This window comes from Lissotriton helveticus, chromosome 9, assembly GCF_964261635.1.
Source record: "Lissotriton helveticus chromosome 9, aLisHel1.1, whole genome shotgun sequence".
NCBI lineage: Eukaryota > Metazoa > Chordata > Amphibia > Caudata > Salamandridae > Lissotriton > Lissotriton helveticus.
Window position 1 is genome coordinate 1,099,141,865 of NC_136070.1, and position 22,964 is coordinate 1,099,164,828.

General features: G+C 42.9%; 1 protein-coding gene across 3 annotated transcripts in view; it reads right to left on the reverse strand.

Annotated features, from left to right (window-relative positions):
* CFAP20DC (CFAP20 domain containing) overlaps window positions 1–22,964 on the reverse strand; it is a 1,807,766-nt gene that overhangs the window by 1,048,140 nt on the left and 736,662 nt on the right. For all 3 annotated transcript variants that reach the window (XM_078661515.1, XM_078661514.1, XM_078661516.1), the window contains exon 9: window positions 5,254–5,428. In XM_078661515.1, the coding sequence (XP_078517641.1) occupies window positions 5,254–5,428 (175 nt within the window). The remainder of the gene's footprint in view (window positions 1–5,253; window positions 5,429–22,964) is intronic.

Below are 22,964 nucleotides of genomic sequence, written 5' to 3' on the forward strand. Positions count from 1 at the left end.
TCATGGAGTCCCACTCTGCAACTCTCGGCAATAGCTTGCTTAATCTCCACAACGGCCCCCACAACGCTAAGGATGCCTGGCCTCCACCTTGGGGGTGTCCAGGAGTTGACACCTCACAGGGAAAGCCAGGATGGGTTCCACAGCGGTATTCGTACAAGCGCCTTGAGACCCTTGCGGGTGAGTAGTGCGCTATACAAGTATCAATTTATAAAACCCACTACCTCCAATCTGAATATCAAAAATAATTGCCTACAGATTACAAAAAAAATGTCAACTCACCTTTGCAAAGTCACCTATGTTCAATTTATATTGTTCCAAACGTTCAGGATTAGATAGTAACCTCTCAGTAATTTCTAGTCCACTGCCTCATGTAGGTAAATTGTCAAAAAAAACTTTATTGCGATCTGGGCTTTAAAATATAAGGGTTTCGGCCTATTCTCATTTGCAACATTACATTAATTGTTGGAGACTGAGATGGATGAATGCATAATCCCCATGCCATCATGGTATTTAAATGTGTTTAAAATTGTTTTCACTATATCCCATCATGATTAAATTGGTCTAGAGTTAGCTAGATGTCGCCCTCTTAGTGCGAGATATTAAGTCACCCATCCTTTCTTTGAACAGAAGAAAGATCTCAGGCAAAGACGGCTTAGCAGCTAAATTATACATTGCATATGAAAAGTTACGTAGTCCTCACTTGTTGAATTTCTACATTGCCTTCAAGAACCGGGAAATCCTTGCTTTGGTGCTGATGATGGTGCTCACAAAGGCAAACCATAACGCTTTGGATATGGGTTTATACTGTCCTCTCTCTATGCTTCATACCAACAACAAGATTCTAATCAAGATCCTTGCTACCCATTTATTAAAAGTATTACTGGTGTTAGGTCAACCCAAACAATCAGTATTTGTAATCAACTGGGACCCTTCAAACAATATGAGAAGGCTATTTGATATCATGGATTGCGCACAGGAATGCAAACCAACATCAGTGGTACTCTCCATTGATGTGGAAAATACATCTGACAATATTAGTTGGGAGTGTATCTATGCCATGTTGACCCATATGTAATTCCTGGAACAATTCTTGAAATGACTTAAGCTGTTGTTCACCAGTCCAACAGTGTGGGTGCTCTTGGGCACAATCATTTCATAAGGCTGGTGAACTTTGGTAGAGCCCTCTCCCCAACAACAGTGTCTGCTACCACCTCTGATCTTCCAACTTGCTACTGAACCACTGACATGGCAAATATGAAAACACTAGAGATGTAAGGCGTAGTACTGTACAATGAAACACATAAAATACAACTGTATGCATATGACACCCTTTAATACTTCATAGATTCATGCAGAGAAATAGAAACTGCACTTAAGAAAATCAAGTAACCGATTAAAGTATCATGTCTTTGTATGAAGAGAAACAAATCTGATCTGTTCCCGTTAATGAGGGAGGAAGATGAAATGGAACTCTGTCCCAGTGAAGAAATGGGGCAAAGAAAGGGCTCTGGACACATTTAAATAACTGCATGTCAGAATATATGGAGACATGAAGTATGTTATGGATGGTAGCTACATATGTGCGTTGTCAATATTGAGTAGACTAAAACTTCTGGTACCTTCAGGTGCGGCTGGTCCATTTGGGTGGAAGGGCCCCGCCCCGCCCCCTTTCCCCCCCCGTAGGAACAGTGTCTGTCAGGTTGAACAAAAGTCAGCCTGACAGACACTATTCACTTTCAGTTTAAGCAGCCAGGAGACACACATGCGCATTTAGCGCTGGCTCCTGGCTGCCTGAACTGAACTTTGCTGGGCTGAGAAAGTCACAGCTCCGTTGGGCGTGACTTTCTCAGCTCAGCAAAGGTTGCTGAGGCCCTCCCCTCAGTGACTAGGGATGGCGTCACTGATTGCCTCGCACCTGGGTGCTTTAGTTTTAAGCCCTGAAGCGCCCAGGGTCGAGTGTCAATCAGTGACACTTCATCACAGAGTGGGGTGGGGTCAGTAGTCTCCCTGACCCCACCCCACTCGGTGATGACGATAGGACTACTGCCTTCCCTCATTGGCTGACTTTAGGTCAGCCAATGAGGGAAGGCAGCAGTCCCAAGCCACCTGGAACCTCCGTGGCAGAGAAGAGCTGGATAAAGGTAAGTGTGATTTAAGTTCTTTTTACATTGTTTGGTGCGTGCGTGCATATGTGAATGTTTGGGAAGGAGTGTTGTGAATGAATGTGTTTGCGCCTGGTTGTGAGTGTTATGTGTATGTGAGCGTGTGTGTGTGTGTGTCCCGTCCGCCCCCCACGCCCCAAAACTTACCGCCGCCACTGGGTACCTTCTTCCATACCAATAATGGATCAAGTAGCTCTGACTAAAATCATTGTCATACTTTTATACCATTTTGCCAACATAGCTATGCTGCCTCATAAATTCTTCAACAAATTGATGACAGGCATTGTGTGCCACGCTGGTAGGAGGAGAGTGGCCCTTAACAAGATCATGCTCCCGATTGTGTAGCTGGGGACCGGTGTGTCTGATCTGGAATTCTATTACTTAGAAGAGCAATTGCAAATATAGTAAGATGTATGGCAGATCCCAATACCTCTGGCAACTCTATCTATGGAAAAAGTATTGGCATTTGCTTGTCATTGGATTTGTGGTGTGTAACTCACATGTGCTTGCTTTCTATTTGCTGGCTTTATTTGTTTGGGCTGTCTAGGCTTGAGTTAGTCTCTTCCCCAAACCTTATTTATTGTATTCTTTCACCAGTGCTGAATTTCTGTAAACTGGCTTTATATACCTGTTTATTGTATTACTCATCCTGTCTTATCTGCCTTGTAACCTTGTAATTATGTGATTATTCCTTGTTTTTTTTTTTTTATTCTTACTCTATGTCGTCATTGCCCTTATGTCCTTCCTTCCATCATTTTTGTAAAGCGCTCTGATATCCTTCGGGATCTTGTTCGCGCTATATAAAACTTTATAAATAAATCAACTTAAGATATTTAGGGACGTAAGCCCAATAAATGGAAGACACTGCATAAACTGATCAGCATTGTCAAAGATTGCTGGTCAATGCAAGTCAGGACGGTAGGAATGAAATTAACATATGCACCTGAACTCCCAAACAGGTGGGCTGAAAGCTGATGGATGTAGAACCGGGAGTGGGAAAATTGGCCTGGACTGCCGTGAGAATCTCAAAATCAGTGTTCAGTATGTGACTCCGCTATACAGAGCCCTCAGAGCAGATGTTAATATAAATATTGAACACTCCAAACTTAAATGGGAGGAATATTTGGGCAGGCCATTTGTAGAAAACAAGTGGGTACAAATTTGGTGACCCAAGCAGCAGATTCAGAAAATCCGGTTTAAGTACATGCAATTCAATTACTTGCATCAGATGTACATAATCCCTAAACAGCTACATCAGATTAACCATAGAGTACCCAATACCTGTCTCAGATATGGAAAGAAAAATCATCATTTTTCCACCTAGTATGCTCCAATATAGTGGATCACTGAAAGGGTTTTACAATAAGACAATCTAAACGGACTGCCAGGCCGAGCATTATGACCCTAAATCTGCTTACTGGGAGGCATGTCAAGACTCGAGAAAGCCAAAGAAAAATGTAAATTCATGGATCCATCTATATTTCTCGCCAAATGCTCAATATCTATGTTCTGGAGGTCATATGCACCCCTTACCTTTGCAGACACAACGGACAAGGCACATCATTGGGCTGCACTATTGATTCACTTCCGTATTCCTTCACTGAAATGCCACATGATAGGCTACTAATGTATGCCACACTGAACAATGCCTGGATGTGTGGAACAGAGCTAGTGATCCATAGTGGGCTGTTGGGTGAATTCTGATGGCAAAGTATATGAAGAGGTTACTAGCGATTACTTAGGCCTGAAAATAAAACTGAGCACAAGAGGCATCTGGGGCAATTGTGTTCAGCGCCAGGATGCTTCTGGGCCAACGTAGGGCTCCTTTGACATGTAGCAACTATAAACCCAACATTTGAGGTTGTTCTGAAATACTCACCCAGGCAAAGAAACAAAGGCAAATAAAATAAATATGGCAAGTGAGTGAGTTGTGAAGTGAGAAAATCGATATTTAGGGCAGCCAAGTTCAAGCTGTTGAAAATGTTCTCTTTCATTTGACATGTCTTTATTGTGGCACATTCCTCATGCTGAACTTTTGCGGCCTTAAAGAAATACACTGGTTATAACATTTCAATAAATCAAGTTTACAGCAGTCTGAATCAGCCTACAGATGGCTTGGTTGTTCTACATGAAGAGACAATAATGAACATTACGATCCTTGCAAAAGTCCTACATTAAAAAAAATATATCTTAACTTAAAAGTAGAGCAAGTTATTTCTGTACTGTTAAATACAGTAAATATGCAATCTAACAAGTCCTCTGTTAAAGAGTTTTCTTTGTGTGAAAAAGCACCCTTTGGCTTGAGACTGTTTTCATGACAAGATTTAAATAAGGGAACGGCAGCCATTTTGATATAAATATTAATTCTATTATAAACACTTGGGTATTAAGCTCTACAGCCCTATTTAAGGAAGTTAACCTCATTAAATGGCTGGTTGCGTGCAATTACCGTTTAGTCTTTGACTATGAGCTGCTTATCTATTCCAAACTTCACACGAACCACCAGTCAATGCAACTGACCTTTGCCATCAAGGAAGGCTTGCCTGAAATTGCTCATGCACATCATGTGGCAACGTGCACGCCCTGACGCTGATGAGAGCGGGCCAAGTTGAAGATTCCGCGCGCCATCTTAGTTCACGCGGTACTTAGCCTCACAGGTGATACTGTCAGGCAGAGTGACAACTTGTAATTACAGCTTGTAGATTCTAGTGAAGGTTAAATCAATCTACTGGGAGCTGCTCAGACTACAAACTTGCTTGACTCTTTGACCGCAGAAGCAATGCCAGATGGCAAAAAGGCAGAAGAATCACAGTCCGCGCCAATTTATGAGGTCACCGCTCCTTTCAGTAATGGAGCTGAATTAATTTCTCTTTCTTAAGATGCCCACCAATTAAATGGCTGACCTCGTGTAGCATAATGAATACTGTTTCTACTATCAAACATTAAAATAGTGCTGGGAATGTTAAAGATGATCATACTCTTTAGTGCTCTTCCTTAATACCACCAAACCATTTTGACTGATTCTCTGCATTAGCTTCACATAGAAATGAGTTAGCGGTGGCGGCGTTGCTTAGCCATTTTTGCTCCTTACCAGTCACGTTCACTTTTTTCCTTGTTTGGTGAATGTTTTCCTTATTTATTTGGTCTGAAGCCTCACTGGATGGAGACGTTTCTGGGATGTCACCGTTCACGAGGATTTCGTCTTTTTTATCAGGAGAAGCCTGTCGCATGGATCTGTCGCTCCGAATGCAGGCGGACCTTACGGTCTTAAAAACAATTGGAAGCAAAACACAGTAGCGAGTACATTAAATAACAAACACATTGATCAAATCTGACATTTTGTTCACAATCTAAAACACTTTAGATTATAAAAAGAGAAATGCAGGTGCCTTGAATATCGAAGCATATAAAAGAAACATACAATATCGGACCTCCGTCCTAGATCCTTTCCTTACAAAGAAGTATAGTGATGAATTTAAAACCATTTACATGCAATTTAACATTCAACACCTGTGCATTGTTAGATACATTACATCAATGCTTTCCTAAACACGATTTGAATCATTTAAATATATACATGCAGATCTTAATTCCAGTAACCATGAGCACCACTGAGGTAAGTAACAATAACAATGACGTGAGCACCACTGACCGGGTTAATAATAACCATTAGCACCAATGAGGTAAACAACAAGGACCATCACCAGGAGCAACACTGAGGTACATAATGATGATAACCATGAGTACCACTGAGGTAAATATCAATAACGATAACCATGAGCACCACTGAGGCAAGTAACAATAACAATGACCATGAACACCACTGAAAGCGGTAACAATAACCATGAGCATCACTGACAGGGGTTACAATAACCATGAGCATCACTGAGGTAAATAATAATGACCATCACCATGAGCAAAACTGAGGTAAATATCAATGACGATAACCATCAGATCCACTGAGGTAAATATCAATGACGAAAACCATCAGCACCACTGAGAAGGGTAACAAGAAACATGAGCACCACTGAGGTAAATAACAATGATGATAACCATGCTAATTCCAGCCTACATGATGCCAAACAGTGCAGAATTATATTCAAATGTTTCAGAAATAGGGTCACACAAAAAACAGTGAAATAGTTCTTGCCGAGAGCTACAAAAAGTCTTAAGTTGATACAGGGTAGTGAGAGACCGACTAAGAGGTAGAGGGAGAGGGGGGGAGAGGGGTGGAGAGAGAGAGAGAGAGGGGCTCAGATAGAGAATTTGAATAGAAAGAGAGGAATTAGAGAGAATGTTCACTTTCCTAGGGGCTAAGGTGCTGGGGGAGGGCTTAGAAAGTGGGGGCCTTGGCGATTACACACGTTGCCAATGCTTTAATACGTCTCTGTAAAAGCACTAGCACCCCTGAGGTGGGAGAAAAAAATAACCATCTGTTATAAGAACCAGTAAACCACTTAGTGATCTTGTGCAAAACAGACTTATACTGTAATGTTCTTGGTAGATATGAATGAGACATCACCTTTGAAAACATAAGCAGACCGTTTCATTATGGAGAACATACATAGAACATATTTGTGTCTCATTCTGTCTAAGAAAATGCGGTAGGTTCATCATTTGATATTACTGTCAAATCTAGTGCCTGTATTGTGGATCAATTTATTATTCAATTTTGCATGAAGTGTACATCAAGCGCCATTACTTAATAATACAAAATTCATTAGGAAAACAAAAATGTCTAAAGCACTGCACTGTAGGTAGAAGGAAACTAATTGGTTTGCACTTTCCACTGCACCTAAAACGATTCGGCCTTCTATGTTTCCCCATCTGAATACCTTTCTATTTTCTCAAGTCTTTGGAGCCTATTCCAACAGTGAAATTAGCCTCTTCCTCTTCATCATCTGAACTGTCACCTCTGCCCGTTACCACATGGTCATCATTCACCTGCTTCACATCCACTTCACTATGTCCATAACACCCTGTAGGCTCACAAAGATTGAATTAATGAACATTATATTTATTGAATGCAAGGTGGTTAACCGCACTGGGATGACCTGTCTGTCTGAAAGAGAAGCCTATGAACATGTCTGAGATGTAAAGAGACCGATTCTCAGTTGTTAGTAACAGGTCAGGTGACTGGGCTGTGATAGTGACAACACAGAAAGTTCCACAACTTCAGTGTGATGTTGGAAAGTAATTGTCGGCCTGCATAGGTCACATGGATTGTGAGGAGACGAAGAAGCATGAACGATGGCCAGAGTTTTGTATTGAGTATAGAATGTAAACCTATAAAAAGGCAGATCAGGCCCTTTCTAGTTAATCTTATGTGGCAAATACACAGCTCCCTAAAAGATGGAATGCCAATTTAGAGTGCCAAATGAGCAACAATGGGGAGTGGTGGGAGAGTTGTGAGATGGGTGCCCACATTCGGAATGATTTGTAGCCAGGAAGTCACGTAGCAGTGGACTCCAATGTGGAGAGTTACAATTATAATCTATGCACTAATGAAGTGAGAATGGCCTCTCACTTCTTGAAGGGCTGAGAGGAACTCATGAGGGGAGTGCACCCTCCCGTGTTGTAACACTGTTTCACAAAAAGTACTCCTCTAACTATTTAACCAACATAACTGGTTGATTATAAGGAAAGGATCCTGAACTGACACCGGTGGAATACCCCTATGTGAAGCTGCGGGTAATTTGCCACCTGCAGGTGGGGAAGGAGGCACGTCCTTTTGTTTTATATTCCCTCACACACCATAATGGTGTCATGCTTCATCATCGGGACACCCTGGCACTTAGAAGTCAGGGTGGGCTCGGCCATGTTTCAGGGAGCTCTTGAACAGATATTTTGGCCAGGGGGATAAAGATTAAAAGTCCCAGTTCCCCTTTATTCTTGGATCTGTCAGGGATATTACAAATAGTAGGAGTCGGGTCGTATGGGAAATCATGCTCCTAAGACCCTATTGCCAACATGTTTAAGTCAAATAGTAATAGGGTAGCCCTGTAGTCAAACACTATATGGTCGTGATAGTGCATAGATTCCGAAGGGTTTGTGGTTAGAACATACAGTGTATGGGATGCGGAGAAGAATGAAAGAAAAGGGGGAAAGGAAAGTCCGTGAGAAAAAATAACGGAACTGCTCCTTGGCGGCATCGGATCAGATGGTACTTGCATGTTGCTGTTTCACACAGAATTACTCACGCCATCAAGGGTCCTGCCCTGCAGTCTGTCCTATTCAATATGGGTCCCAGCGGCTTGGAGCTCAGATTGACCTAACTCTGCTGATTTTAAAGGGACCCATTTTCACTGTCAATGTGTAGCCCCGCCTACTTCCGCGGAGGCACGATTGCGTCATGGCACTCGCCCAGGGCGTTGTGGGGAGTGGAAGGTGGAGCATGCCCAAGTTTTGGGATGTTCCCTAACAAAGGGTAATGATGGGAAGTGTAGTTTAAAGTGTGGGCGCATGAATTACAAATACATTATCAAACTCGGCAATTCTTCATGGGAAAGTCAGTGTACGAGTGGATTTAGTGAAAGTAAATATGTGGTGAATTACTAACTGAGTGTGCCACGTACAGAACAAATTTAGCGCTGAGGTATTCAAAGAGGGAATTATGTTGTGGTGGGCAATAAAAATGCCCCCTAGGACAAATAAAAATAATATTAATTACATTTGTTACACCCACCTCTTTCTCTAAACTGGGGTATAAGGTTTCTAATACTCCCGGTGTCAATCAGGTGTGGCATTGGAGAGGGGCCGCATGAGTAGCGCCAACATGCAGAATTGGTTATTATGCTATGTGTGGGGTACGTCGGGTAGCCTGTACATATGGTTTATCGTTCTATGGTAATTACCTCAGCGTTAGGATCAGTAGCCTAGCCCATTACTGGCGAGGTAGGCAACTGAAGTGGGCCTCCACAACTATACGACCCAGTGTCATAGATTTCAATTAGTCTAGCCACGGGCTCGATCACGGAGTGGGAGGGTCCTGCACGATTTTCCCATAAGTGTTATCAACTACCCTGATCTATCTGGTATGGAATCATTCAATCCTGTTATGTGGGTTTTCAATCTATGCACTCACCGTTGTTCGCGTTCCAATAAAGTTTTTGTGATGTCACCATCTCCCTTGACTCTCTCAATCACTGTCCACCACAGGTCCATGTCAGTGTGTTTCTTTTCCACGTAGTGGGCTGTCAGTTTTGTCGCCTGATTGCACTCCTTATGGTGCTTCTGTGTTCACTTATATGGACCTTTATTTTTCTCCCTGTCATGCCCACATACATGAGTTGGCACGGGCACCTGATCAGATAGATCACTTTGTCGCTGTTGCAATTAGTGTGTGACCATTGTTGCCATGCGTGGTGCATCCCATGCTCTATATCTTTGGTGTGTTCTGTCAAAGGGCATACAACACATGATCCACAGGGGTAGTGGCCTGTGACTGGTAGCTGATTCCAGAGTATTGATAGTTGGGTTGTTTTAGCTTTGCGGAAATCGTGTGTATCAAGGAGTCCCTGAGACTTCTATTTCTACTGAATGAAAACATCGTTTTTTCGAACTTGAGATTATTAGAAGTCAGGATTGCCCATTTTTTGGGGATAATTCTCTTGATGTCATTTGAAGAAGCGTTATATTGTTTTACACAAATGAGTGTCTCCATCTCCTCTTAAGGATTCGATTCTAGTAGCGCCTCCCTTGGGGTGTTATGGAATCTCTTTTTCGCCCGCTCTGTGATCCTCTTGGGGTATGCTCTTTCCTCCAACTTTTTAGATAGGATTTCGGCTTCTGCACTATAATCATTGAGATCAGTGCAGTTCCTGCCCTATAGGAAGGTTGTTCTTAGTGGAGTGGTGTGGCTCACTGGTTAGAGGCGGCAGACCCGTAAGCAGAGAACGGCCCGGGACCAGGGTTCAATTCCCGACACGGCAGGGTCGTGAACCAGGGTCAAAACGGACTCGATAATTCTCGCCTCGGTGCCTACTCTAACCAGGGAAGACACTCGGCAACTCTGGGCATTAAGCTTGCCTCATCTCTACAACGGCCCCCCACAGACGCCGGGGATGCCTGGTTTCACCTTGGAGATACCCAGAAAGGGACCATCTCACAGGGAAAACCAGGACGGGTTCCCCAGCGGTCTTCAGCGCCAGGATACTCCATGGAGTCGCAGTGCGCTTTACAAGTATACCCACATTTACATTTTACATTTACATTTTCTCTCTGAGGGCACGGGGATGAGTGCTTCTGAAACGCAATAGGCAGGTTTTTGTCAGTCGGTTTTGTGTAGAGTGAACTAGACAAGCCCCATCTCTGGCACTGATTTTGACATCTAGGAAGGAGACCTGTTCATTGTTATGAGTCATGGTGAACTTCAAGTGTGGATTTAATTGGTTTAGCCAGTCATAGAAATTTCCCAGGGTGACCGTGTCACCTTCCCATATCACCAGGATATCATCTATGTCGCGCCACCACTTTCTGTCAATTATACACTTGAAACAGAATGAATGACTCCACCACTGTTGTAGGCAAATGAATGTGAGAGCTGGAAGTGTTTTGTGCATCACCCTATTGTTAAAAAAAGAAATTAGCCATTGTTTTATTAATTTTGGGTGCAAGAGGATGGTCGAAGAGGAATCTGAGTTTCTGGACCGAGTTGGGGGAAAGGAATAGCCAAGATCGGCAGGCCACCGGTTAGATAAACAGATGATCAGCAAACAACCACCCACTAGGGTATCTGTATTATCTGAGCAGAAAATAATTTTTGCTCAACAAGGCAGACGCCACAGAGACATACGGTTTAGATATTAGCATTTGCTTTCTTTTCATTACTATTAAGTTTGATGAGATCTGTCACCGCATAGGTAATGAGGTGAAGCGGAACAAGTGGATAAGCTGGTGAAGCAGAGTAACACAAATGTTAAAAAGAGTTGGGATATGTGAAGAGCCCTGACATACTCCAGCATTTTCAAGGAGGAGCACATAGAGAGAAGTGGAGTGCCTGCAAACAGAAAGAAAGAAACAAAGAGATGCATGCCAAAGCCCTAGCAGTGATCCCAGCGGGATAGAAACATCACATGGGACAATCAAGGCTGGATTGAGATCTAAAGGGATCAAATTGCCTATGTCCCCTTCATACATAATTTTAAAATATTTTTAATTTAACTTCGGGCCATTACTAAATAACCTTATTACTGATCTTAAAAAGTTTTAAAAATGCATGGTGCAAGCTAAATCCCATCATTAAATTGTTTGCTCATGTGATGATGTTATCACTTATTTCCATGAGGGGATGTTCTTGTTTTAGTTGGGATGTGCTTCTATTGTAACACTCTGCCCTAGATGCTCTTGTATAACTATCATGTTAAATGACTGCACTTTAGACCGTGCAAGGGCATGCACACAGATGCTGGGCTCTGCTCTGAGCCAGCACAGATGTTCACGATACCCGTCTGTACGACTATTTTCACTTGATATGTTGTATGTATGTTTCATGATATGCTGCGTTTAAAGTGATGTTAATTTACTAATAAATGTATCAAATGCGTACGCCCTCAAGGAGCACAAACACACAAAATATAAGAATAAATGCATTTTCAAGACATTTTAAAGTGTCATCAAGAACAGACTGAGTCACTTGAGTTCATGGGTTCAATAAAAGAAGACAACCTAGACAACTGTGACATCCTCCTCTACCAGCTATTCAACCCCTTCTCTAAAAAAAGACTACTCTCATGTGTGGTGTTTCTGTGTGAAGGCAGCAGAATGAATGAAGTAGGTAGAGTACTGTGAGGTAATATGGAATGTGGGATATGTGAATGTTCTATTAAGGGCGGTTGGGACGGTGAGGTGGGATCTGGAAGAGGACGGTCCTAGTTTATCCAGCCTACGCAGAGTTGTGAATAAAGGATCTTAATGCTTGCAACTGAGCAAGATTATTTTACTACAAAGATGGCAACGATCCCAACTCTGCAGGACCTATGTTTTTAAGGAGGCAAACTTCTACTGAAGGACTTTGCTGTCATTACAAGGGGAAAAAAAAAGAATACTGCTCTGGACAATTGCAAGAAGCTCTTGTTTGGTAGGTGCTCTGAAGAGAGGTAGTGCGGCACAGAGTGAGAACGACGTTGAATGCAAGACATTAACGAAATTTGCACGGCATATAAGATTATAGTTGGAGTCAGGAAGGTGCACGAGTAAGAACGAGCTGTTGTGGGACCACGAGCAAGTGCTCGAGAATGACCTGCAGGCACACAGATTCCAATGTTTCACTTACTTGCCAATTGTGAAGTGGAACAAACTGTGAGGCAGCAGCGTAGATGCGCTGGTTGGAAATATCGGGGAGGCTTAGTCACGTCAGGAGGAACAACGTACACCACACCGAGGACGACAGTGTGAGCTGTGTCACAGTGACGACGTGGAGGCCATTTTGAATTGGGCCCGTCAGCATGCCGAGACAACGTAGTGTGCATGGAGGCGGAAACTCCTGATTAAAGAGTAGTGGCTGCACGTGTGTGGTAGCGGGGCCAGTAACTGAATGGAGAAAGCATTTATAGTGTACTGTATCGTTCTGAACAAGTTTTTAAGTGATGTCAAGTTCAAAGTGGGTGAAGTAGTAAGGGTGGGGAAATGTTGTGCAGAATACAGTATCCATTTTAGACATAGTGAGTCTAATGTGGACAAGAGAAATCTACAGTCATTTGAGCTGCAGACATTATACATTAACTCCAACCATACCTTTCTTACCTGTACCAGGGGAGCCACATATGATGTGACAGGAGTGGAAAGATTACTTTAGTAACTACCTGGCAACTATTGACAATGAAACGTAAATGTCTGAAACAAAGAAGGGAATTCTTTTACACTCACTTGGCCCAGAAGGGATCAAACCAAACAACCAAATGGAAAAGAAAAATAGATGTGCAGATGAAAATGATGTGTTTGTCAATGTGTTGGATGGGTTGGAAAAATATTATGCATCTACTGTGTATAACCATTGATAGGTATAAGTCACCGTAAATTGGAGCAAAAAGAGTCAATTGATGACTGTGTTGTGCTTAAGAAATTAGCAAACGCATGCTGGTTTCGAGATAACAGGTTATCATGCATACCAATAACAAGAGGGTGCAAGAGAGATTATGGGCAAGTGCAGAGGCAACTTTGAAGGAAGTGTTGGCAATAGAAAGAAAAGCAGACATTTCTCACAGATTTGCAAATACAGCATTAGAAAGAAGTAAAGAGAGCACTGAGGTATGTGTTGTGAATGTGAAAAAAGGTGGTGAAGCATTTTTTAAAAATTGAACAGAAGAAGGATGCTGACAATAAAGATGTGAAAAGTAAAGAAGTTGCAATGAAAGGTAAAGATAAAGTATTTAAACAGGGAAATTGGAGTTGTTACAAGTGTGGCAGTCGTCAGCACCTAGCTAATAGCAATATGTCTATTATAAGGGATCAGAAGTGTTCAGTGCGTAATTTAATTGGGCACTTTGCAAGAAAATGCAGGGGAAGGGATAAGAGGGACAAGGCACTATGTGTATCTGACTCACAGAAATAATCTACATTGGAAGAGGACCAATCGGATATTGATGATTGTGTGCTAATTGTAAGGGGTAATGTTCTGGATATGACTACTGAGTCCAGAAATAAGCCAAAGTGTGTAGTAATGGTGGCTGGAATCCCTGTCATTTTGGTGGCAGATTCTGGGACACCATACGCTATAATTAACAAGGAAATGTGGATGGACATTTTGAGGGTATCATTAGAAAAGATTTGAGGAGTTCTGATTTTTGACCAGAGAGTTTAACTAGGGATCGTATACCTATGGTGGTGTACAGGGAGATTTTGTTTAAGTGTAAAGGAAGGAACGTAAATGGAAAGTTGTATTTTGCAGAGTATGGACCGTACATACTAGAGTGGAGAGACCAAAGAAGTTTGGACATCATTTTAAATTCAATGGCAAAGAGCAAGTGTTATCTGTGGATATTGTGCAGAATGTGCGGGGGGAAATCTAAAGAATATAAAAAAGTATTCATGGGCAAGATTGGTATGCAGAAGGATTCAAGTACAAGATTGTGCTTAAAGAGAATGCAGTACCTGTGAGCTATGAGGTGAGGAATGTACCTTTTGTGGTGAGAAGTTAAGTGGAAAAAGAACTGATGCGACTGGAAAAAGAAGGAATAATCGAACGTATAGATTCATCAGAGTGGATGTCACCAGTAGTGGTGGCCAGGAAACCCAATGGCAAGAGTAGATTGTGCAAAGATTTTAGAGAAGTGAATAAACACATTCAGGAGAATAATTATCCATTGCCAAAAATAAACGAGCTATTGGCCATAACAAAAAATATGAAGTGATTTTTAACGGTTGACCTTTCCTCAGCATACCATCAGGTACCATTGCATGGAAAGAGTAAGACGATAACAGTGTTCATCACACCATGTGGTTGTTTTCAGTTCATCAGAATGCCGTTTGAACTGACGTCAGCGGCATCAGTCTTTCGGAGGTTGATGGCAGAGATCTTGAAGGGTATTGAAGTAGTCTTGTATTTTAAAGATTATATTCTTATAGTGGGAAAAAACAGGAAAGCGCATGATGGAAGGTTACGGGAAGTTATGAGTGTGCTTAAATCAAAAGGATTAACAGCTGTACATAAAAAAAATTGCAAAAAAATAAATCACATGTTTGAGGCATGTTATTAGTTGTGAGGGTATTTTTCCTAAAAAAAAGTTGGTGAAGGCAATAAGGGAAGCCTAAGCTCCTTAAAGAAAGGAGTTCTGATCATTCTTGGAGCTTGCAGAATATTACTCCAAAAACGTATGGCATGAGACAATTGTTGAAGAATCAATGTAAGTTTGAATTGAATGAAGAGTGTGTAAAATCATTCCAGAGCATTAAAGAGGACATTGGCAAAACTACACATTTACAAGGCTTTGATCTTGGATTGAGTAGCATCATATCTGTTGATGCAAGCTATAAGGGATTGGGGGCAGTTTTGATGCAAAAAGATAAGAAAGGAAGTGAATGTGTGATAGGATTTGATTAGCACAGTCTCAAGCCTGCTGAGGTAGCTTATTTTGTCATTGAAAGAGAAACACTTGCTTGTATATGGAGCATGGAGCATTTCAGGTCTTTTAGATGGGTAACGGAATTTGATGTAAGGACTGACTATAAACTTCTGGTAAGCCTGCTCACTACTGGTGGGTTTTTGAAGGCATCAGCGAGTATCACAAGGTTGGCGATGAGACTGCAGGATTTTAATTAATAAATAAGGTATGTTCCTAGTATGCAGAATGAAGTGGCAGACTGTTTAAGTCACATGTCTTTACCTATCAAAGAACTACCGGTGAGTGAGTTGGATGATTTTCAGGTGGCTTATACAGATGAAGAGGGCTTGGACTCTATTATGGAAGTAGAATGGAGAGAAGCTTATGAGAAGGATGTTGAACTGACTGTGAGAAAGAAATATATCCAGAAAGGATGGGCGGATAAAAAAGAATTGTTCAGATGCGGTGAAAGGCTTCTGGGAAGTCAGGAACGAGTTAGAGGTGGAAATGGAATTTGTAAGGATGGGAGAAAGAACTGTGCCAGGCAGCGCTTAAACGACAAAGTGTTGAAATTTTGTCATGAAGGACATTTTGGCATAGTCAGGACAAAAAAAGAGGGAAATCCTCATATTGGTGGCCAGGAATGGATTTGGATATAGAGAGGGTTGTAAGAAATTGGGAACAATGTGATGGATTCGATAAGAGTTTAAAGACTATGAGACCATCATTAATGCCTATAGAGTGTACAAAATAGTTTTGGGAGATATTAGCCGTGGACTTGGTAGGTTCAGTTTATTTTTTTTTTTATTTTTTTTTTTTTTTTTGGAAACCTTTATTGACAATGAAAGCTCACAAATACTGGCCTACAACCCCACGGGCTGGCCAGAAACAGAATGGTCAAATAACCAGCATACAAAAAGAAGATCTGCACAGGATATAACATCAGGAGCACTGGTGAAACAAGAAAGTCCATCGAGCGTTCAGCAAGAGCAGGATAATAAAGGTTAAGTTTTCTAGCACGGGGAGGGGACCAAAAGAATAACGGGCCGTATACGAGAATACAAGGGAGGGACCGCGGCAAGCCGCCATTTTATAAACACAACGTAAAAAAAGAAGCCATATAATCAAATCGAGCAAAGGACAAAAACAGAGTCAGACCATCAAATAGCGACAGTGGCAACAATCAATCGCGCACACTCACCTCCGCCCCCACCCAAACAAAGAAGACGTGGTCAAAAAGCCCCATCACAAAGACTATGCAATACGCACCCCAACGGAAAAAGGGCACCTCCATAAAGGAGGAAGGGAAAGAGGGAAAAAAGACAACAGAAGGAACACCCGCCAGACCATGCATCCTCAGGGGGAAAAACAGGACAATAAAACCGGCATGCGATGTAACAGCAACATAATACCAGAATAGGCAGCAAACCACAATCAGCCACACACCGGAAGAAGGACAGAATACCCCCGGGGGAGATACAAGGTGACAGAGTCCCGAAAAAGTGAATACACAAGAGCCATAGAACAAAAAGGGAAAATAAGGGGGGAAAAAGACCCCCCGACACAAACAGACCCCCCCCACCCACCCCTAAGCCCACCCTGCACCCCTGCAGAAGGCTACGGCCTACCCCCCCGCAGCGTGCCTGTCGCCCTAAGTTGAACCCGAAATTTAGTGGAACAAGAAAAGTTGGAATTAGAAGACAAAAAAGGGGGGGGGGGGAAAGGGAGGGAAGGAAGAAGGGAATAAAGACATACAAACACACACACGGGGGAGGGCCAAAGACAGGAGTAAATGCACCCATCCACCCGCCCGGGTTAAGGGTCCAAGTCCTCAGGAAGCCAAAGAGTATCAGGCCAAAGTCCAGGAGCACTAACCAGTTACACAGAACCATATCAGGACACAGAGATCATCCAAACCGTCCATGAACCACCGTAGATAGGAGCCAGTTTTCATCAGCCCTGACCCTTTTTATCCAAAGCAGTAAGGGTCCGATCCAACGAGGACCCTGCCAGAAAGAACAGAAGGCAGGCAGCAGGAAAGTCCGACGGCAGTCCAAAAAAGTCACAGGAAGAAATGCATGGAAGATCCAGGAAAGTCACAGAATGTAGCAAACGATGCAGGCACAGTTCCAAGGATATATCCATAAAAGCCGACCCATCCGGGCCGGTACAGGAGACGTCATCGGGCAGTGGTGATTGAGAGGGACCAGGAGAGTCTTGAAAGTCCGGCAAAACAAAATCCAGCTCCCGGGCCAAGGGCAGAGGAGGCAGCACAGGAGGAGAAGGCGCCATCAGGATGCGCGCCTCCGGGGTGGCAGCCGGGGCCGAGTCCGCCAGGAGAGTACCAGCCACACCCCGCGATATCGATGCCTCAGCCGGTCGCGGGGGCCCGGGAGGCCCGTAGTGAGGAACCGTCTCGAGAGCCAGGAGTGGCGCGGCCACCGATAGCCGCCAGGATAGCAGGATGGTCAGGATCCCCTTAAGTGCAGGAGAACATTCACAGTATTCGACACCCGGGCCTTGTGGCGGGCCCCCAGTGCTCGTCTGGGCCCGGCCCAAACAAATGGGGCTGGTCGCCATCTTAAGAGCCCGAACAGGCCGCGCGGCCAACAACCTCCGCCGGGGCGGCATTAAAGCAGATGAAGTCCCGTCGACAGGCAGAAGAACACCCCGGACAGGAAGGGGGGCCACCAGAAGAAGGGGATTCGCCGGCCCTCCAATGTCGCCAGTCCCGTTCTCCGAGCCCGGGCGGCAAAGAACAAAATGGCCGGACCGGAGAACAAAGGGGGAGGAAGCCGAACACACGAGGAACCCCAATAATGAAGGGCAGCGTCACCATCCAAGGCCGCTGCCACACAGGAGTCTATCAGCCAGGAACCTCCGGCTCACACGAACAGCGGCCCTCCAATCACCTCCAGCGCGCCCCGAAGGGCAAGCCCGCAGGCTGCATCCGGCCCAGGAGCCGGGACGAAGAACCAGGCCAGTCCGCTCTCGAGTCCCGGGAACGATCGGGGACACTGCACCGGACCCACAGCAGCCAGGACAACCGGAACAAGTGGTAAGTGCCTGCAGTGCGTCGTAGTAGTACCACACAGCAAGGAGGGCTTCCCGGGGCAGGAGAAATGCAGGATAAATGTGAAAAACACAGGCGGGCGAACGGAGCCGAGCTAAAGCGCGGCCATCTCGGTCGCGAGCTAGGCCGGTAGGTTCAGTTTAGACTGAAATGGGTGAGAGCAAATACATTATTGTACTTATAGACTATTTCAGTAAGTGGGTAGAGTTGGAGGTTGTGCAAAAAGCAGATGCAGAGACGGTTGTGAAGTTTTTAGAATCTGTATTTATGAGAGAAGGTTTGCCTAACAAACTATTACGTGACAATGGACTACAATGTAAGGCTACAGTGGTGGAGGAGATCCTCAGAAGGAATTTGTGAACCTCAGTTCACCATCCAGCAGGTAATGGAGTAATATAGGAATTTAACTGAGTGCTAAAAGGTACTATTCAGATATCAAGTGGCAATGGGAAGAAATGGGAGCTAGATATAAAAATAAATTGTGGGTTTATCACTGAACCCTATCACTCATGGGGTATTGTCCCTTTGTTCTTATGCGAAGCAGAGGACTGTACACCGAGGATAATTTGAGTTGAGTACAAGGAAAGTAAAGTGGTCTTCAGATAAAGTAAAAGAGAACATACAGAAGGCACAACATGTCTACAAGGAATATTTTGACACTAAGAAAGGGGCCAAAGAGGAGACATTGGTGGTAGGTGAATTGTTGAAAGTCAAGAATGGCGGTAAAATCCCTAAAGGGGAGAGTATGTACTCAGAACCTTTGAGAGTGGTGGAATGCATGAAAAACTGCCAGGTTAAGTGATGATAAGGTGTGGTACATGAATCGCATAGCAAGGTGCAAGGGAACACAGGAAGAGGAAAGTTCCTTAGCAGGTAAAGGGACAGGTGAAGATGACTGGTTGTGGCAGAATGAAGAGAGGGTTGTGCAACACCTAGGGGTAGATGCCTCATAGGAAATTGAAGACGTTTGGGTTGAGATGGGGACCGGGTGAAGAGAATGGGAAGATTAGGAACGATCATTCATACTCTGGCCAAACTGAAAGATTTTATGTTAGAATAAACTGAGGACTAACAAGTAGTCATAATTACCATTAAAAAAATATAGCTTGTAACTGTGATCAGAAACTGTTGTATTTTTTAAGCACATGCCTCATGTGATATATATTTTATTCTCAAAAGTCATTATATTGACGAATCATGTATATTAGATGAATAATTATTAATTGTTCTTTTGCTGTGTATAAAGAGGGATGATGTGTGCTGTTGCTGCTTGCAGACATTTGAATGAAGGAGGTAGGCAGACAACTGTGAGGTAATATGGAATTTGGATATATGAATGTACCATGGACAGTGGTTGGGACTGTGAGCTGGGATCTGCAAGAGGATGGTCCTGGTGTTGTCTAGCCTATGCAGAGTTGTGAATAAAGGGTCTTAATATTTGCAATTGAGAAATATTGTTTCACTACACTCATTGTACACCTACACTCTAGTTAACCTTTTTAGGGGAACCTAGGCCTCCCACAACAGACATCAAGCAGGATGGTTCACAGTGTTGCTGGAGAAATTTCATTTGGCCACTTAATATATTATTATTACTGTACCCTGCTGTGCAATGTAGGTTTTTGGACACTGTACTGTATATGACAAATACAAAAAAGCTGTGGCAGTTCTTCTGTTAGATGACATTACAGGTGAAAGAAGCAGACACGTGAAGTCATTTTCAAGATACATGTACTTTTACTTCAGAGCCGTTCAGAAGATGTAGAAACATCTGTATTCCCTCAACCAGAAAACCAACGTTTTAGCCGCTTAAAATGATTTATGATCATTCTCCTCACTACCTTACAAAGTTCATCTCCTTCTGCAATCTTGACAATTTGCTTCAATCTCAAACCCAAAACGAACTTCCCATCCAAAAATGACATTATCCCGCATTATGAGTAGTTCAATAATCCTTCCATTAACTCCACTTCCACTGCCTTTAATAATTCTACTTGAGGGCGAAGTCACAAGGCAATTACAAGTTGCACCACAAAGAAAAGAGGAATTTCAGGGCAATAAGTAATTCTGGGTCCAGTTTCCCGGGTAAAGCCCCATACTCTCCCACAGTTTCACCTGGAGATGTTGACTACATTCAGCAATCACAATCTTCTGAATCTTGCTAAAAGCAGTTGATGATTTCATCGTTCCTGTGGATCTTTAAATTCTGATTAAACCAGTACCTGCTATTATCGCCCCGATAAAGTGGGCACTCGAAACGAGGAGTAAAGGGGCTGTAACGTGGTTGTGAGGAATGGCTGAGATACCATAAAGATAAAATAATCTAATTCCTATTAACCAAATTGGTTTCTCTGTGAAATCCCTGTCTTAGCCTTGATAACTTGGCACAAGAACGAAGCCCTCTCTGAGGGAAAAATTGCAAGTGGCACAACACCAAAATAACATTACGGTTAAAGAAAACATTTCAAAACGGGTTTTGTTTAAAAGATAAAGATGTAGCATGTAAAAATGGAACACACAGGAAGAAAAGTGGCTGGAAAGTGTTATGAAGAAAAAAATGTTTCATAAGTAATAATGGGAACGGAAACATCTATGTAAAACAATGGGGTGCAGTTGATTAGGACCTAGGTATCCGCCCTGACAGATCAGCAATGAAAGACACCTGGTACGTACTTTGGTACAGGCAAGTCAACCTGGACAGTATTCACATTTAACCAGGAATGGATCCAGGTTGTACATGGGAAGCTGGCCCATCCTTGTCTAAAGTTTGATTTTAGGACAAATATTTTCAGAGGTCAAAAACCTTCAGTGGGACAAGGCCGGAAGAGGTAGCCAAACCAGTCTCCAGAAGGTTGAATATTCATTTTTTAACATTCCCACAGTAGTCTTGAACTTCATAGTCAAAAAGCTCAGCCAGGAAAAGCCACAATAATTAGCTAGCGAGGCTGTATCCTTTTTACAAGTCTTTGCACCGTGAGCACCTTGTTCTGGTCCTCTGCAAAAGACTCCAAGTATTCCACAATTTCTTCAGACACACAAGGGCACAGCTTTAGTTTTTGGGAAGGCTCCCACGACTAATAGTCAATTCCGTAACAAAATAACTAGCTGCAAGTGGATCCTGGGATTTCAATATAGCAGCCCCCACTCCATCAGCCCACTGGGCCTTATTCATTCATCAGAGACAGAAGAGAGGTTTCACATGGGCTTGCTGAAGAAATGCACAGTTGCTACTGCTATCGTGGTTCTCAACCAGGTTGACTCATCCTCCTCCGTCTCTGGGGCCTTCTGCATCTCCCTGGACAGACAGTGGCTACTTGCCCTTGGGGGTCAGGAAGATGCTTTGTTCCTTGGAACAGATGAGAATTCTTGTCGTAGGCAACGAGAACCTACATTTCTCTTATATGAAGCTCTTCTCAAACGTTGCCTAAGATCAGCTCACTTCAATCTCCAAAAGACACAAGAAAATCCCCACTCTTCAGGTCTCAGCTGCCTCCCATTCCATGCTGCGAAGGACGTTGTGGTCCCATGTAAACAAAGGTTTGGTGCATTCTGTTGGAGAAATACAGCCTGGAGTGGAGGAAGGTCTTCCTGCAGTCCACTGCACTGTACTTGTTTAAGGTTAGAAGGTGGACAATTAGGTGCAAGCCACATGGGGTTTTGCCTAGATAAATTAATCAGCCTTTTCATACCACTATTGCCAAAATCCAGACTAGGAATATAACAATTAACAAATATGCTATAGCTATTAACAAAAATGTTCCACACTTGAACAACAGTTACAAAAATAGTGTTCGGCCAAAATGTTGTATTTTAAAACCCAGGCTTTTGCATCATGTATGTAAAGGTCAGCCTGAAATCCATTGTGTGCATTAGGTCAAAACATTTGCATCCATTCGCAACTGACAGTCTATTCTGGCATTTAAAACCCCAAATGATTTTTCAATTTTCCTTTGTAGATCTGGCGTTAACCAAAACCTTTTGGTCTTACTAACATTATATGTATAATATACTTACATAAAGGGGCGTTCACCCACCTCTCTTCATCCATGGGCCAATGGGTCAGCCTACTTCAGCCATCGGCTATCTTCACTTTGAGTGACCTCCTTTAGCCCTTTCACAAGGAGCACATCCACACACAAGGTAGTTCCCTACATTGCCAGTGTTTTTGTTTTTACTTCATAATTACTTTAGTGTTGCGTTTATTTTTAGGACTTGATGTGATAACAGAATACTTTTTACCGGATAAGAGCACAGGGAACATTCCATCTTTATCAGTTCTGGTCTCTGGCCAATACTGTTGTAAATTCCTTTTGAAATGGTCTTTGTTATATGACTGTTTTTTCCACACCATGCCAGTAGCTCATATAAACTCAGAATATAAGCTCATAAGGGTGCTCTATCTTTGCAACCGTGTTTGTCATTCCAACTTCCTGTCCTTCTTTCTTTTTCCTTCTCTTTTTTTCTTTTGTTCCTTCTTTCTTTCATTTCTTCCCTTTTTCTTGTCTTTCTTTTGTTCCTCCCTTCTTAACTTCTCTTTCTTTAATTTTCCTCTTTTGCTTCTTCCTTTCCTTCTTTGCTTCTTTCCTTCCTGCTGTCTTGTTATTCTTTCTTCCCCTCTCTTTTTTCTTTCCTTCTTTAATTTTACTTTCTTATATTCCTTTTTTTTCTTTCATTCTTTGCTTCTTTCTT